The sequence below is a fragment of the Carassius auratus genome, chromosome 28, assembly GCF_003368295.1.
Source record: "Carassius auratus strain Wakin chromosome 28, ASM336829v1, whole genome shotgun sequence".
NCBI lineage: Eukaryota > Metazoa > Chordata > Actinopteri > Cypriniformes > Cyprinidae > Carassius > Carassius auratus.
Genome location: NC_039270.1, coordinates 13,073,797 through 13,090,529, shown reverse-complemented (window position 1 = coordinate 13,090,529; position 16,733 = coordinate 13,073,797). Strand labels below are relative to the sequence as shown.

Genomic DNA, 16,733 nt, shown 5'->3' with positions numbered 1-16,733 from the left:
TATGCTTTTTGATGGGATATTGAAAGTGGCAAGCGTTGTTTAAGTGAATGTAAATATGATAGGAAATAAGTCGTGCACTAATATAGTTTTGTTTTTCCTTCAGTGGCTGATAGATAGATATAGGATACACCCATATGCTTACTCTCAAACTAATTTGTACACTCCTAAACCTCCCTCCCCCTATCAGTATGTTTTTTTTTTTTATTGTTGAAGTTTTATATGTGTTGCTTGAGGGAAACTTTGAAACATGTATGGCACTTACAGTATGCATGTATTCGGACAAACAGGTGGACGCTATTTCTGACCAAGCCTACTTCTGTGCCACCAAAATGCCGTTAAGTGATACACAGTACTGTAGTGCATTCCTTCAATGTATACAGATAAGTACCCATGCAAGTATATACTTGATATATATGCAGAAGAAGGGCGGGTGTTGACCACAAAGTGCCAGATAACACATTTCTTTGAAGTCAATATGAGTTGCCTTTTGCAACCAGTTTTATTTCCATAATACTCCAAGTGAAATGGGATATTGAGTAAGAAAATGTAGTTGCAGGGGTTACTTTTATCTATTTGTTTATTTGTTTTATAAGTAAAACAGAAATTGTTTAACACTGCGTGTACCAACATATTTGTATTATCATATGCTTATATTGCTTCAGTTGTTTCTTCACATCAGATAATTCATCACCCTTCCTTCTTTAGGAAACGTGGCAATCTCTGTATGTAGCATAAGCCAATTCTAAGCAGATCTATCATGTGATCTTTCTGTCTGATCATTTCCTGCAAAGCAAAGCCATTTCAAGCAACCTACACTGGATGCAGAGTTCTCCCAGGAAGTGCTGCTATTGTTATGACTCTGATGTTTGCCCTGAAGCATCTGGGCAAAGAATGTGAGATTTACATGCTTTGAAATATTCATACAGACAAGTCTGAGTTGACATAACAAAATTATCATTTATTACAATTCAAAACTGCAGAGCACTGCCACCGCATAACAAAATATACAATTATGTAACTGAAGAAACACAAGAAATGACGCAACACTAATAAGAGAAATATGACAAAAGATTTGAATTTAGCTGTCAACACTCGCAGTTGCTTCCAGTCAAATCATACAACTGTCAAAGGAGCAAGTACATCAAGTCAGCAAAGGCAATTTCAGCCTGAATAGAGCGCATTTCACATGCAGATACAGGCAACAGCTTTCGTCCACTCCCTTCCCTGGTCTCTCTCTTTCATTCCCTGGTATCTTTTGCTTATAAGCATATGAATAAGGTAATGCATCTAAATAAGAGATTCAGCAGTGGCTAACATGACCAGATGTGCCACTCTCTATGTTCATGTTCATTTCAGACTGTATACCGAATAACTGCCAAATCTTGAGTTTTATGCATCACTTTGATCTACTTGTGCATTTGGTGCTGGGAATTCAAGGACTGATGGGTTCAGAGCTAACGGAGATAAGCTGCGGTGTCTTTGGGCTCTAATATGAGGCTCAGGTAGTGACACTCAAACATGCTGATGAAAACTGCACCGAAGAGTGGAAGACATAGAGTGAACAACAAACTGGCAAGTAAAGACAGGAAAACGAGAGAGCGCTGGAGGGTTTGTCATTCAAGGATTTTTAAGATCTCACAATTCACGAAAAAAAAAAAATTCAAATAAGACACCTTGTGTATTTAATACATTGTTTCAGCTCATTGGGATCTTTGAAGGATGTCGGTAGGTCAGTTGTGATGTTTCCTGGAGGAAAGTACTGTACATCTGAGACTGACAGTGTCTTGTTGATCAGAATTTGGCGCCCTCTAGCTGGGAGACAGGGCAGGACTAGGCTCTGTGCTGATGTTGACCAAATACTCACTGGACTTGAGACTTGCCAGTGACTTACAGCTGGGTAGAGAAGCCAAAGAACCACACAGACCGAGCATAGAGGGAGTGTTGTCTTTAGCTGAGGAGACAGCATTGATTAGTAATCGGTATTCAGACATGCTTGTATTGTGTGTTAATCAGTGTGTTTTTACCTGCTGACCAGGCTGTGTCTCCATTCTGATTGCCGTCTTCCTTCTGAGAGTCAGAGTTCAAACTTGCATCAACTGAGAGGTCCAAACTGTGAAAACTTCTCCTAAACCCAAACACAACATTTTATTGCTAGATTGACTAAATTGAGCGGTGCTTTCCTGTGGGACTTCACATTTCAAGTCAGTGCTTACCGACGGAACAGCTTTACATTTCCTTGGTTGTTGGCGGCTTGTGCAGTTGTCCACTGGTTAATGAGTGGAATAGACAGTCCTTTTGCCAAATGAGAGGACTCGCAGGGAATGATGCCAGTGCTGCACAACATACCAGAATAAAGCCATCAGAGACTTCCTTAGAAAAAAATTAAAAATAAAAAACATTCATTTCATCCTAAGTGTAGTTCAAATCTATTAACATACTTACTCACATATTGCTTGAGACTTCCGGATATAAAAATTATAAATACACTTTATTTGGAGTGCTACTTGAGCAAAACGCTAATTTCTTAATATTAACCCTAAAATGTGTTTTAATGTCACTATTAATAAGGGAGTGTATGATCTTCGAGTAATAGCATTCTTTAAATGCAAGATAAAGCGTACCTGAAGTGTACATGCAATAGCTCCACTTTAGCACAATCAAATACTTCAGTGTATCTTTAGTTGGACCTCACTACTTTACATACAAAATTAGTTGTTCCAGTTTAGCAGACTTTAAGCATACTGGTTCAGTATACCAAGAGTACAATTTCAGTGATTGAGTACAATTTTATAAATATGTTAAATGTATTAGTATACTTAGTATGCAATACATGTATTTTGAATACATTTTTTGTATATTTATTTTTCACTAGGATTCTAGTTGACACAAATGCAGAAGGTGTTATAGTGTGTGTGTGTGTGTGTGCATACAGTTGTGCTTGTAGCTCCAGTATAATTGCCTCCAGTTCTTTCTTCTCCTGTTGACTCTGGACCTGTAGTTCCTCTAGTTTAGCATCAAGCCGCTTGTTCTCAGTTTCTACATTTTTCAGCTGGGATTCCCTCAAGCGGACCAATTCCTCTAAATAACCCTAAAATCACCAGGATTTATGGATCAGTATTTGAAGGGCACTATTTCTGCTTTAATCAGCTGTGTTTTAGAACATAGTAGCTGGTTTCTTTCTGATCCAAATTGGTCGTTGCAAGAGCATCTTGGACCAGCAAGAAACCAGCTACAAAGTTAAGATGGATTTGTCAGTAGTGAACATTGTCAACCAGATCACCCAATGACTAGAAGTCAAAAGCTCCCAATACCTTTTGGGCATAGACGATCTTGAATCTTTGCTCCATCTTTCGGCATTTGTTGCTCCAGGTCTCTTCGTCTGTGACCAAAGGAATGTAAGGATGCTCGGCTACACTCTCATCACTGGCACTGCTGTCCACACTGCGGCGGTCGTCTTCATCACTCAGGTAGTCATAGCTGCAGGGGCAGTGATGATATTTGAAAGGCTACTATAAGGTTAAGGATTTGTGTTTGGTCACCAAATGAAAAACCTACCTCTGGGTGAACTTCAAGTAAGGTGTGTAGTCAATCACTGCAGGTGTCTTTCCATCCAAAACTTCTCCTTTTAGACAGAAACTAATGGCAGAAAAAAAAAAAAAAGACAAACAGTCAGTATCATATCTCATTATTCGAATTACCCTTACGAAAGGAAAATATATTTACCAATATATTTCTTAAAATATATTGTGATATATTGTAATATATTATTTTTCTTTTTATTTTCTAATATTTTATATATTTGAATACATTTAATAATATATTGATGATACATATATTATATAATATATTGCAAAATATACAAATGATTGCCGCTTTCAATATATTGGAAAAATATAAATATATACAAGAATATATGCCTAATATATTACATGATATTTTCCAATATACTGCAATATATTTTTGTTTCATAATAGTGCCACTAGCGACAAAGAAATGACACATTGCTGAAAAAAAAAAAAACTTTCACACTTAAATAAGTGTCATTTGTGAGTTGTGAGCATATATGCAGTTTTCACCTGAAGTCAATGGCACTGAGTCCAATTAGCATCCCTGTCAGAACAGTAGCCTCCTCCCGGAGCATTATGGCACCATCATCATAAAATCTCCTGCAGTGCAAATGTAGATTTACAAATCTATCAAATTACTTTGAAATGATAAAGACAGCTTTCAAGCTCATTTGAAAGAGAGCAGAGTTATAACCTGGTTGTACGAGTGTCTCTCAACGCAGTGGCTACATATTCAGACAAACGCTTCTCCATCAAAGCTACACGAATCCAGGCTCGTCCCTGTAGGACAACAAGAGAGTAAACAGTTACAGATAAAACTTTGCTAGTGAAGCAGGATGGAAAGAATCAGCACACCAGCATCCAAAACAAAACACATGCTATGCTAATCGTCTCAGGAGTGTAAAGAGTGCTTGAAGATGAAAGTGTCTCACCTTTGCTCGTGACGTGCTAATGTTCTCAATGCTCTCAATGCTGCTGATGCAGTTGTTGTGGACTTTACTGCAGGCCAGACGGATATAGTCCCAGAAACTCCTTTGGCCATCTGAACTGAACCAACCACCTGGACCTGATAAAATAAAAATCACCACATATTATTAGCGAGTACCAACAAACATTGAGAGTTAACTCCTGGCCATGGCGCTCTCATGCCACACGTCATGTTCTCACACAGTGAAAAATACATCGCGGAGTAAGGAAACTGTTTCCAAAGAGGAAACTGACAACACACTGACAGACCAGACACAGCAGGTTACTTGCGGTAGGAAACAAATTTTGCTTTTTTGTTTTAAAGAAATTCAAACAATAAGTACTGTTTAGTGGCTCTTTAATGTGTCACGACAGATTGCTGTAGCGCCTGAACTGAACATCTTTTCATATTTACTAGTTAAAGCAAACAATAAATATGAATGAACATCAGGTATTTTGTTTCAACTGTGAAAAGATATACACGATTTTTCAAAAATGGTGGATTCTGCGTTATGATTAGTAAGATGGCCTGTCAATCAAGATCCCTGCTAAGGGTCAATTGACAGGAAAAGTTGATTTAACATATACCTTTGAAACGATGACTTAGGATGTGCTCCAAAATTGCTGCAAAGTTGATGAACTCCTCCGATGAGTCGTCAATAGGCTCTGCAGTGTACTTTTCCAACAATGTCTTCACAGAGAACCTAAGAGAGTAACAGAGAGGCGAGATACAGTACGTTTTGTTATCTAGATATGCTACTTAGCATATCCGATTTGGAAAGTCCAAATTCATCAGAAAACCAAAACCACGCAGTGAAATTCCACACTTCGCTAACAGTATGATTTGCATCTTAAAGACAGACACAAGCACTAGCATCAGTGCAGGCCCTACTCAACGCTGCTATTCTAGCTGATGTAAAGACAGGCGTTTTCGGGAGTGGTGCCACAGCGGACTACTGAGGTCAATCCCAATTGTCTTGTGTGCTAGACAATGCCCTTTTGATGCCGTATTCACGTTACCACTCCTGCCATCACAATTGGAGTCCTTGTGCCCCTGCCAACATCTCTATGCTACTTGTCGGCGTGGAGACCTTTGTCCTCGCCTGGGTTCCATTCGATCCTCTGCGCCTGTTGTTGTTGGTTTTTTTAAAAGCAACAGTATAGTGAGCGAATCTCCCTCGTATCCTAACACACTCACGCACACTTTCCCCACCCACTCACTTGCTGAATTGGTGGTGTGATCTATATAGGGCTGTCCCGATACAGTGTACAGTTTTCTCCCAGAACAGTCAAACCTGCAAGGCGCTGGTATGCTAGGACTCTTGCCCACTCAAAGGGTAGAGGAAACAGAGAGAGAACTGAGAGTCTGAAGACCTGACGACCTACATGCCTTCATGGGGAACACCAGTATTACGGAAGGGAAGACTGCCCTGTCTGTGGGCGGCTCTTCAATAGCCAGGGGCAAGACTTCCATCACAATGGGCAAGTCCTCAATCACCCGTGGGGTCACCACTACCTCTATGGGCGAATCTACCATAACCAGAGGCAAGACCACCATCTCCCTGGGCAGAGCCAGCTTCAGCCGAGGCAAAACTACAACCTCCATCCGCAAGGCCCTCATGCCCAAGCGCCGGACCAAGTAGATGGAAAAGGGATCCACAAACGCTGAAACAAAGACCAAGACTTCAAAAGCAAGAAAGAGCACTGAGAAGGACAAGACAACCAATATACAGCAAGAGGAAGACTCAAAAGCCAAGGCTTTTCTTTTACTCAGAAAGACCTGCTTTTCAAAAGGGAAAATCAAACTCATGAAAAGCAAGAAGGCCATCTCATGGGGGAAGACGGTTCTTTCGAGGAGCAAGACCAAACTGAGGAAGGGAGAGACTGCGTTTGTGGTGGGTACAACTACAATCACTCACGGGGAGACTACTAGTTCTTTGAGCAAGGCCACTTTAAGTCAAGGGGAGAAGTCTGTCACTGTTGTTAAGACTTCCCTTAAAAGAGGCAAAGAGACTCAATGGAATCTCTACTGGGATTTTCATCTGTGACTTAAAGACACAAATGCAACTGCAAACAGCATATGTAGAGTATACATGTATGTGTTTCCACAAAGAATAACTTACAATAACAAAGAATAACTGTAGCAGAGCGTTTCAGCAGGTTGGATGTCTTGTAAGGTGCAAGTGTTTGCCAGCTTGCTCTAGAATCGCACACAAATGCATTCTAGATGCAAAATGAAGTGTAAGTGTATTTTAAATTGGCTTGGAACCGAGCATGATGTGTTTGTCACTGAAAGAGAATACAGATGATTTTAAATTAAAGATTTGTCTGAGAACATGTTCAGAGATCAGACACCAATCTGGTTTTCATGAAGAGAACATGCATGCATGTGTGAGGGTGTGCACTGCCACAATTAGAATGGCTGCTATTGTTGTTCACATGCAGAAGAGGGTCTAAGTTTAATAGTGAGCCAGAATCCAGATCTGAGATTCTGTTTTGCAAGTGGAATTGTATCATTGAAATGGACTAACCAAGTCATAGTAAAATAACTTCAACCATAGCCTTACAATAAAAATGTGCGTTGTTCATTCTTTGACTTGTTAATCTTACATTAAATGTAGCATGAATCAACCAGTATAACAATGAATTAAATCAGAATTGTCAATAAATAGACCTTTGAGATGGTCATTGTTCAATGTGTTGTTCAATCTTTAAAATATTTCAGAGGGTTTGTTTGACTATACCTTAAGCTGGGCACACACTGGTTGTCAAAATATACAACGTGACCCAAATCAGATCTTAGATAAAAGCCCCAGCAAACTATAATGTTTATTTTTTATATCAGACTGTGCAATCATAGCCAAGACTTTGGTCCCAGTTTTCTCATGGACAGGTAGTAGAAGCGGTAAGACTTTGTCAAGTTTAGATTTATCAACAAGAAACCAAAATCTTACAGTGTGAACCTGGCTTTACCTAGCAGCGGGCACAACTAGCAAGCATCTCAAGAACTGGCTATATAGGAAATGTATTAATTTTCACAGCTGGACAGAACAGAACCGAACAAAACACTTTCAACAATAATTTATTTGAGTGTACATTTTGGGGATCTGACATAAACTCATAAAAGCAGACCACACCCTAGAGTCTCAACAATCTGTGTTGGGCAGTCAACACGATACCCTTCTCAGAAGCCATGTACAGTATAACATCGGATAGCGGTTCTAGGGAGGCACAATGCCACGGTAGTGATGTCACCACCAATTGTGTCGCTCAACAATGTGTTCTTCAGTGCTTTGCTTTAGTGACGGGACAATGCAGTCTACTGTCCGCTCTGCCCCCAGATAGAACGAAGGCCTCCTACGGCAGCCTCTGTCCATTCACGGCACACAGGGGAGGTATGTGGCCTTGCAGATCCCACGTTATACTGCTCAACAAGAGCTTTATGCTGCATGGGGGTTGCTCTCACCACGCTTAGCATTCTGGTCCCATCCCGACACTAGCTGTTTGGACTGTCACACCCAGCCAGACACTGTCTGTGCGCGTTGGGATGCGTTGCTGCCAGGGCACGCGATGAGCCATCATCACCTCATCCTGTAGAATCAGGAGAACAGAAGTTTCCCAAGGGAGAGTTGAGAAAATTTAACCCTGAACGTGCTCAAAGTCCAGTCATCTAGGCTGGCTGCTGGAGGAGATCTCCTGGAGCTTCTCGGCCACCACCTTCGGTTCCGCCATGGGTAACACCAGTTTCACAGAGGGCAAGACGGCCCTCAATCTGGGGAACACATCGATCAAGAGAGACAAGACCAAGCTCATGATGGGAAACTCTTCTATCTCCCGCGGGAAGAGCACAACATCCCTGGGCTCTTCCACCATCACCAGTGGCAAGACGAAGATCTCCATGGGTGGTGCCTCCTTCAGCCGAGGCACCAAGACTACGTCCTTCCGAAAGGCTTTTATGCCCAAGAGGAAGACTCTTTAATGGGCAGAAATGCCAAATTTTTGGGGAGGGTGCATAGTGCTGGGAGTGGGATGGGGGGACAGATTCACCAAGCTAGGAACAAATAAAACATAGACATATATCACCAACAGCTGAGGAAACATCATCATCATCAGAGCATACCTTCTGTGGAGATAAGTTATTGCATTTTGAATAATTTTTGCCATTCATAACAAAAACTTTACCTTTTGGACCAAGTCTCTTTTTTGTTCACCTAAAATTTCTCTGGAATACATCCTGGATACAGGTTAGTAATTAATGAATCCAACTCCAAAGGATGATGGTTATGCCATGGACTTTTATCTGTAGCAATAATAGAATTACTTCTGTGTAACATAATTTAAATTGTGGTAATTAACATATTTCATTATGTTACATCGATATTCCAAGGTTTTACAAGAATCACTGATCTTGCCAGCTTGGATTTCAGTTTAGTCACCTGTTGTTGTTTGATTGTGGCTGTTTTCATTGCTTTGTCATTTGACCAGGGCAAAATTTGTGCAACTGTAATGACAAACCAGTTAGATTTGGGTACTTTAATCCACAAACGATTTTTGAGTTTTGATTTTCTCTTTGGCTCAATGAATGAACCAAGAGGTGTCTTCCACAAGGGTAGGGCAATCCCATGCCCCGAGAACATTACAAATACCAATAATCATTGCAGGAAGGATACCTCCCAACACCATCCAACCAATTACCTTGATTGGACACAATGCCTGGTGACAAGGGCAGTGAAAAACACATGGATATCATAAAGTCTGACAACTGTACAATGCGTAAATGTAAATATTAAGATGTGCATGTCTCTGAGGGTCAGCAGGGTGAGGGCTAAAATGCTAATATAGGAATGTGGCAGCAAGACTGTCTTGGTACGATTTGACACTGAAAAACAAACGTGCAGCCACTTAACAAATGGCTTTTGTGTCCTTAGTCTTGCCCCCTTGGTAACAAGCCAAAAAAGCCAGAACCTTCTATGAAATATTACTTCATAGCACTTTTTCCTTAAGATTTTGTTAAGTTTTTTTTTCAGAACACCTTTCACAGGACACTATGAATAACCTCCCAGTTCTGGATTGTTCTCAGCTTTTAAAGCCTACATATAACTCCAGATTGTTTTTGTACCTCTCTCCTATACCCTTTCCATCCATCATCCCTATTTCCCTTTTCTGGCCCCCCTCTCCCAGGCCTGACCAATGATCCTTTCACTACATCTCCCTCCCACTCTCTGTTTTGAACTTTTTAATTAATTTTTTTCACTCCCCTTCCATCACCCAACTTGTAGGCAGTACCAGCATTGTCTGCTAATTCTGGTTAAGCATTTCAATCCAATAATTGTTCAGTAAAAGGCCCCCCCAGACAGACTGCAGCACATCTTACAGACAACAGTATATATTTCTTACTATAACTGGAGGATAGTTCAGTGGTTTAGGTATGTGCTGGCAAGCTAAGTAAGTGAAAATGATGGTTTGTGTATTTGTGCGTTCAGCCTCATTGCTCGGAGTTAAAGTTTATCATGGAAGAACCAGTCAGAGAAAGCTGAGCTGATGCCAAGACAGGTTCGGTAAAATAAATATGATTTTGACATGTTCCTAAGAAATTAGATGGTCAGAGAACTAGATCTTAAGGATGGAGATGAAAATATGGCAATTGCTACCCACTTTAAAATGTCTGAATAACACTGATCCCCGGCTCCTTTAAGAGAAATAGAGAAAAGCTCATTTAAGAAACTACACATTATCAAGACAACTATGTCCCTTTGAAAAAATGTCCCATAAGACAGTGACTTCTGTATATCATTTCAGATGAAAAGTCATACAGAAAACTAAAGCTGTTGATTGTGCTATACAAAGACTGACACTGAATTCAAATGCTCATCCTTGCAGAGTTCTTGAATCATCGGAGTCCACACCTTTACATTACTAGCTTCAGCTGTCCGGAAAACTTTCTCAAGGAGATGAGCAAAACTGGCCATTCCATTATATTGGAAAGTCAAGACATGGGGACATCAACAAGAGCCTTTCTTTTACCGCTGGAACTCTTACCTCTCGACTTTGACCTGGGAGGCAGTCATCATGCCCTATTTTACACTGCTTCATGTCTTAAACTCACCCTTTATCAATGATGACATTGCTGCCATTCACTGTTACAGATCTCATGGTTCAAAGTACTGAGCTCTTGCCTTGTTACATGGAAACAATTGGGAATACTCTTTTATCCAAAACAACGTACAGTCCATTCGAGGTATCCCATTGGTAAAAAACAACAACCGACAAACATGTAAACCTATTTTGAGTGCCCTTACATTGAAGTCTTTATTTATCCCCTCTGAAACTGACATTTGTTTAGTCTGAGTGTAAAAACTGAAACTGTGTACAATGTGTGACCGTCTATAGTTATAGCATGTCAGAGATCCAGACAGTGTGTGTAACCATTGAAAAACATCACTAATGTTTCGATCTTAGCACAGAACAAACTCAGCTATGAGATAAGTGGGTTGGTAATGGGGAGTGAAAATAACCATGTTTCTGTTGGTCAGAACCCTTCTCCACAAAGTCAACAGCTCTCAGTTTCAACAAAAATGCTTTAGAGAACTATATTGGTTAGATTTGCACCTGATTTACGGTTTAGATCATCTAACATGAAGACTACACTGCCCAATGTGATTTAGGGGCCAAATAAAAACATGTCCCTGACAATTTCAATCTGGTTTAAAGGTTGCTGAAGACTGAACAACAACTTTCATTAATGAGCATCTCACTGTGGACTGAGAGACATGACAATGGGAGTGAGGGTTTGATGATTGAGAGTGAAGGAAATGAACGTAATGGTCTCCTGATCTCAATGTACCAGAGAAATACAAACACATGAGAGAAGCACGGGAGATTTAAGTTATGTGCCTCTCAGAGCAACAAGTAATCTGAGCTAATCACGATCCAATTAAGCAGTGTTCGAGATTTGTTTGCTAGCAGCCATTAATTAAGATTCCAATGTATTTTTCTTCGTCAAGTCCTTTGTCCTGTGTAACTTGTCATTTAAATGTTTCAAACTGATCTGGCATGGCCATACAAGAGGTGTGGGAAGGGGAGAAAGGCCTCTGCCCTTTTCGACAAAAGCGTCTTTGTGTTTATAATAATCTGTGCGGTCTGAAGTCCATTTTTGTAATTTTTTCTTGTTCATTTTTCCACTCTGCATTAGCATAGCATAATGTGTTTCATGTGTTTAACAATTCCTACATTATGCCATCCAGATGGTAGAACCTTGGAAAGTTTGGTTCTAACCACTGTGCTGTATACTTAATAAATATGTGCTGACATTAATAAAGGTCTATTTTCATGTTGTTATAATCCAAAAATAGTTTTTTTGGAGAATTAATATTAACACTTTTAGAACCCATATTCTTACATACTACAGGCAAAGAGATGGGGATGATGATGTCACAACAGCTCGCCACATCACAATCATCTCTTTGACTGCATTTCCATTATGACAACACAATGGTGCTGCTGTCCCAACAGGAGTGACAGTGTTCTGTGTCCATTCAGCAACTGTACATGTCCTATGCCTGGGGTGCCCCTAAAATGAATTATTCAACACCCACTTAATGTGTTGTACCAGCCGACCGGTAAAGTGCAGCTCTGGTGCAGTCCCACACAGCCCTGCAGAACTGAATGCAGTGATGGAATTCAGTTTGTGCCTCGTACGCTTCAGCCATGACTCACCAACGTACATTACACAGTGTGCTGGGACAAAATGTGCACGTAGCATTGCAAGCGTACAATAAGTGGCATTGGACTGAGACGGAGTCAAGATCCTGATGTGGATCTCCTGATAGGGGCTAGAAAACATACACCCTTAAAAATAAAGGCTCCAAAAGGGTGTTTTTGCAGTGATGCCATAGAAGAGCCATTTTTGGTTGGGGAGCAGTTTTTAAATTAGCTATTTTCAAGAACATTTGTGGGCCTGGACCACAAAACCAGTCATAAGGGTAAATTATATGAAACTGAGATTTATACATCAGGAAAGTTTAACAAATGAGCTTTTCATTAATGTATGGATTATTATGGACAATATTGGCCGAGATACAACTATTTGAAAATCTGGAATCTGAGGGTGCTAAATAAATCAAAATATTGAGAGAATCACCTTTAAAGTTGTCCAAATGAAGCCCATAGTAATGCATTTTATATATCAATTTTTTTTTACACTTACAGTATATAGCAAATACACAAAATAGTTTAATGGAAAAATATCTTTATGTAACATGCTAATGATTTTTGGCATAAATGAAAACCATATTATTTTGACCCATACAATATATTGTTGTCTATTGCTACAAATATTTTTTTTTTAATATTTTTACCCAGACTTAAGACTGGGTTTGTGCTCCAGGGTCACATTCAAAAAAATATAAATAACCTTTTCTTCTTTTGAAAAGCTCTATGGACGTCAAAGGTTCTTCATGGAACCACTGATGCTAATTAAAAAATATTTGTTTTGAAAAAGTGTAACAGCTTTCCATTTCTGAATTGATGAAGCATCTGTAAACTACTTATTACTTAGTTGTAGATGAGATTTATTTAGTAAACTGACTTATCCACTGGCATGCTGAATGAATGATGCAAATGAAGCAAAGTTGACAATACATTCATTGTAGTGTGATTTTTTGAACAATAAAATAATACAAGGAAAATTAATGCACACACAGTTTGTTTAAAACACAGATTTGCATTTTGATATTTTAATTATTTACAGTATATGCAAGGAAAATCAACATGACATCAGTTTGTTTATTGGTTAACATCCAATAGCCATTATGGACTAAGTGACTTCAGAAAAAAAAAAGAAGTTATTTAAGATGAAGAGATAACATTCCATGCAATGACGGTGAATCATGCACAGAATAACAGGAATCTGCATTAAGAAAGTAAATAGGGTAAATTTGTATTTTAATATTGACTTTAACAGCTACATAGAAAACAAATTAGTGTTAATGCATGATCCTGTTAATTAGGTAGTGTTGTCTTTATTTGAGAAAAATATTTTACCAAACCCATACACACACACACACACACACACACACACATATATATATATATATCGCATTCACTTTTTTGAGAAAGGCTCTGTGAGGGAGAATGTCATATTGTGGGTTTGGCCTATCTATCTAGTGCACAGCATGAAAATGGTCGGATGGATGTAATGACGTCATGGATGCTGCTATGAATAAGGGACAGACGTCCTTAAAGGGTCTCATATTCAACGCTTTTACGCAACCCAAAAAAGGGGTAAAATAAAAGAGATGTTTTATCCTATGCCCTAGTTACATACATATACAATTAGTATATTATTATTTTATATTACCTAAAGTTTTATAAATAAATTATATATATATATATATAAAATAAATAAAAAAATACAATTAGAAATCTACCTCGAGACAGTTTTAATTACCTAGGCATTAGGTGACATGACAAGCTAAGTGAGAACACGCTTCGTGCCGTGGAACGTGACTCGCTGTGTGTCACGCAGTAAGATACCTGCAGACGGTGATGAGGTTCTTGCGTTCCACGCCGCTGTTTCTAGAAGAGGATTTCTTCGACGTTAGACCCATAGCCATCGCGGTCTGGAGACAGCCGGACTTCACTCGGCGCAGGCTGCATCGAGCCTCCAGTCTGGCGGAGCGGCTCAGACCCCTCCCTCCGCTGCTGCGTGTCCACTCCAGCTGAGGAGACCGGGCCACAGAAAGACATCCTCTGAATGCTCTCTCAGACATCTGAAGCGTAATATAATCAGCAATCATTCAGACGAGATCGATCGGAACACGCGCACATGATTTCAAATGGCTGATGATAATAACAACATGCGCAACGGTCATGAATATGTAGCTGTGGAGTACTTCCCAGTGGTTGTTTTAATAATTTAAAGAGATAAAACGAGTAGAAAACGTTGTGCTGTGGTTAAAACTAATTATAAATAAATTACATCGATGCAAATTAGTATAAGGTAAATGCGTATCAGGTAAACCTTATTATTACTTTTCCCATTATTTCTCAAAACTAAAGCCTGTAAGTAAACACTATAGACTATACCAACCAGTTTGCTATATTAAAACACAACATAACTGTAGTCACACTTACCAGGAAACGTACGAAGCATGTGGCAGGACAGAATGTGTGCGTTATTTATTCTATATATTTTTATTTGCAAGCAGGAGGGTTATCTCAGAATGAAAACGGTGTGTGGCAACCAAGCTAGGTCTCCTCTAAAATTTCGAGGGAAAAGCACCTGAAATATCAACGTAAGCAAATATCCACGTAATAATACTTTTTTTATTAAGTCAGCAGTTTTGTGTAAAATAATGCGCCACGGGCGTTAGACATGATTCAGCCTCCACGACATCAACGAGCGGATCTCGAGTTTATTTCATTTAGATGATAAAGCAAGTGTAGCTACACACGACCACCAGAGGACGACGTTTAACATATTGTTCAGACCTTCACTGTCCAACAGAAAATGCTCCTTCACGATCTCAGAAGCGAGATTCAACCTGTTAAATCGGCTGTAAATTAACCATAAATCTACATTTAGTTTCTCAGTCGAATAAACGAAACATCTTCGTGCTTCTCTTACCGGAAACTCGTGGGCTGATGTATGAACACAGAATTTAGGTTTGAGATGGTTCCTTTAAATTATAATTAGTATATTATATTATTATTAGTATATTATTATTTTATATTAACTAAAGTTTTATAAATAAATTATATATATATACAGTATTGTTCAAAATAATAGCAGTACAATGTGACTAACCAGAATAATCAAGGTTTTTAGTATATTTTTTATTGCTACGTGGCAAACAAGTTACCAGTAGGTTCAGTAGATTGTCAGTAAACAAACAAGACCCAGCATTCATGATATGCACGCTCTTAAGGCTGTGCAATTGGGCAATTAGTTGAAAGGGGTGTGTTCAAAAAAATAGCAGTGTCTACCTTTGACTGTACAAACTCAAAACTATTTTGTACAAACATTTTTTTTTTCTGGGATTTAGCAATCCTGTGAATCACTAAACTAATATTTAGTTGTATGACCACAGTTTTTTAAAACTGCTTGACATCTGTGTGGCATGGAGTCAACCAACTTGTGGCACCTCTCAGCTGTTATTCCACTCCATGATTCTTTAACAACATTCCACAATTCATTCACATTTCTTGGTTTTGCTTCAGAAACAGCATTTTTGATATCACCCCACAAGTTCTCAATTGGATTAAGGTCTGGAGATTGGGCTGGCCACTCCATAACATTAATTTTGTTGGTTTGGAACCACAAAAAAGAACAATTTTACTCTCATCAGTCCACAAAATGTTCCTCCATTTCTCTTTAGGCCAGTTGATGTGTTCTTTGGCAAATTGTAACCTCTTCTGCACATGCCTTTTTTTTAACAGAGGGACTTTGCGGGGGATTCTTGAAAATAGATTAGCTTCACACAGACGTCTTCTAACTGTCACAGTACTTACAGGTAACTCCAGACTGTCTTTGATCATCCTGGAGGTGATCATTGGCTGAGCCTTTGCCATTCTGGTTATTCTTCTATCCATTTTGATGATTGTCTTCCGTTTTCTTCCACGTCTCTCTGGTTTTGCTCTCCATTTTAAGGCATTGGAGATCATTTTAGCTGAACAGCCTATCATTTTTTGCACCTCTTTATAGGTTTTCCCCTCTCTAATCAACTTTTTAATCAAAGTACGCTGTTCTTCTGAACAATGTCTTGAACGACCCATTTTCCTCAGCTTTCAAATGCATGTTCAACAAGTGTTGGCTTCATCCTTAAATAGGGGCCACCTGATTCACACCTGTTTCTTCACAAAATTGATGACCTCAGTGATTGAATGCCACACTGCTATTTTTTTGAACACACCCCTTTCAACTAATTCAACTAATTGCCCAATTGCACAGCCTTAAGAGCGTGCATATCATGAATGCTGGGTCTCATTTGTTTTCTGAGAATCTACTGAACCTACTGGTAACTTGTTTGCCACGTAGCAATAAAAAAATATACGAAAAACCTTGATTATTCTGGTTAGTCACATTGTACTGCTATTATTTTGAACAATACTGTACGTTATGTATAACTACAGACCATAAGACGGCAAATAAATAAATAAATAAATAGCTAAAACCTTTTAATTTCAGAACACACGAAGACG

At 39.2% G+C, this 16,733-nt stretch overlaps 1 protein-coding gene across 4 annotated transcripts; it reads right to left on the bottom strand.

Moving 5' to 3' along the window:
• Positions 1-937: 937 nt before the first annotated feature.
• Positions 938-15,145, bottom strand: rundc3aa (RUN domain containing 3Aa). 4 transcript variants are annotated; one of them, XM_026207895.1, is made up of 12 exons: positions 14,667-15,145; positions 14,067-14,302; positions 5,121-5,236; positions 4,499-4,632; positions 4,261-4,346; positions 4,077-4,166; positions 3,556-3,636; positions 3,312-3,477; positions 2,931-3,088; positions 2,214-2,333; positions 2,025-2,125; positions 938-1,951 (listed from the first exon to the last, which is right to left on the bottom strand). In XM_026207895.1, the coding sequence occupies exons 2-12, from the start codon at positions 14,300-14,302 to the stop codon at positions 1,809-1,811; spliced, it is 1,431 nt and encodes a 476-aa protein (XP_026063680.1). In that variant the 5' UTR covers positions 14,667-15,145; the 3' UTR covers positions 938-1,808. The 4 variants fall into 4 exon arrangements, with proteins under 4 accessions (XP_026063680.1, XP_026063681.1, XP_026063679.1 ...); XM_026207896.1 differs by having other exon boundaries at positions 14,067-14,251; positions 14,667-15,018; XM_026207894.1 differs by lacking the exon at positions 14,667-15,145 and having other exon boundaries at positions 14,067-14,438.
• Positions 15,146-16,733: the final 1,588 nt, after the last annotated feature.

Bases quoted from the DNA above. Each gene is read 5' to 3' on its own strand.
- rundc3aa (XM_026207894.1), bottom strand. From the start codon at position 14,329: ATGATTGCTGATTATATTACGCTTCAGATGTCTGAGAGAGCATTCAGA. The intron at 5,237-14,066 runs GTATCTTACTGC...TTACTCTCTTAG, and splicing joins AACCTCATCACCGTCTGCAG to GTTCTCTGTGAAGACATTGT. The intron at 3,478-3,555 runs GTAGGTTTTTCA...CTGCCCCTGCAG, and splicing joins TACTTGAAGTTCACCCAGAG to CTATGACTACCTGAGTGATG.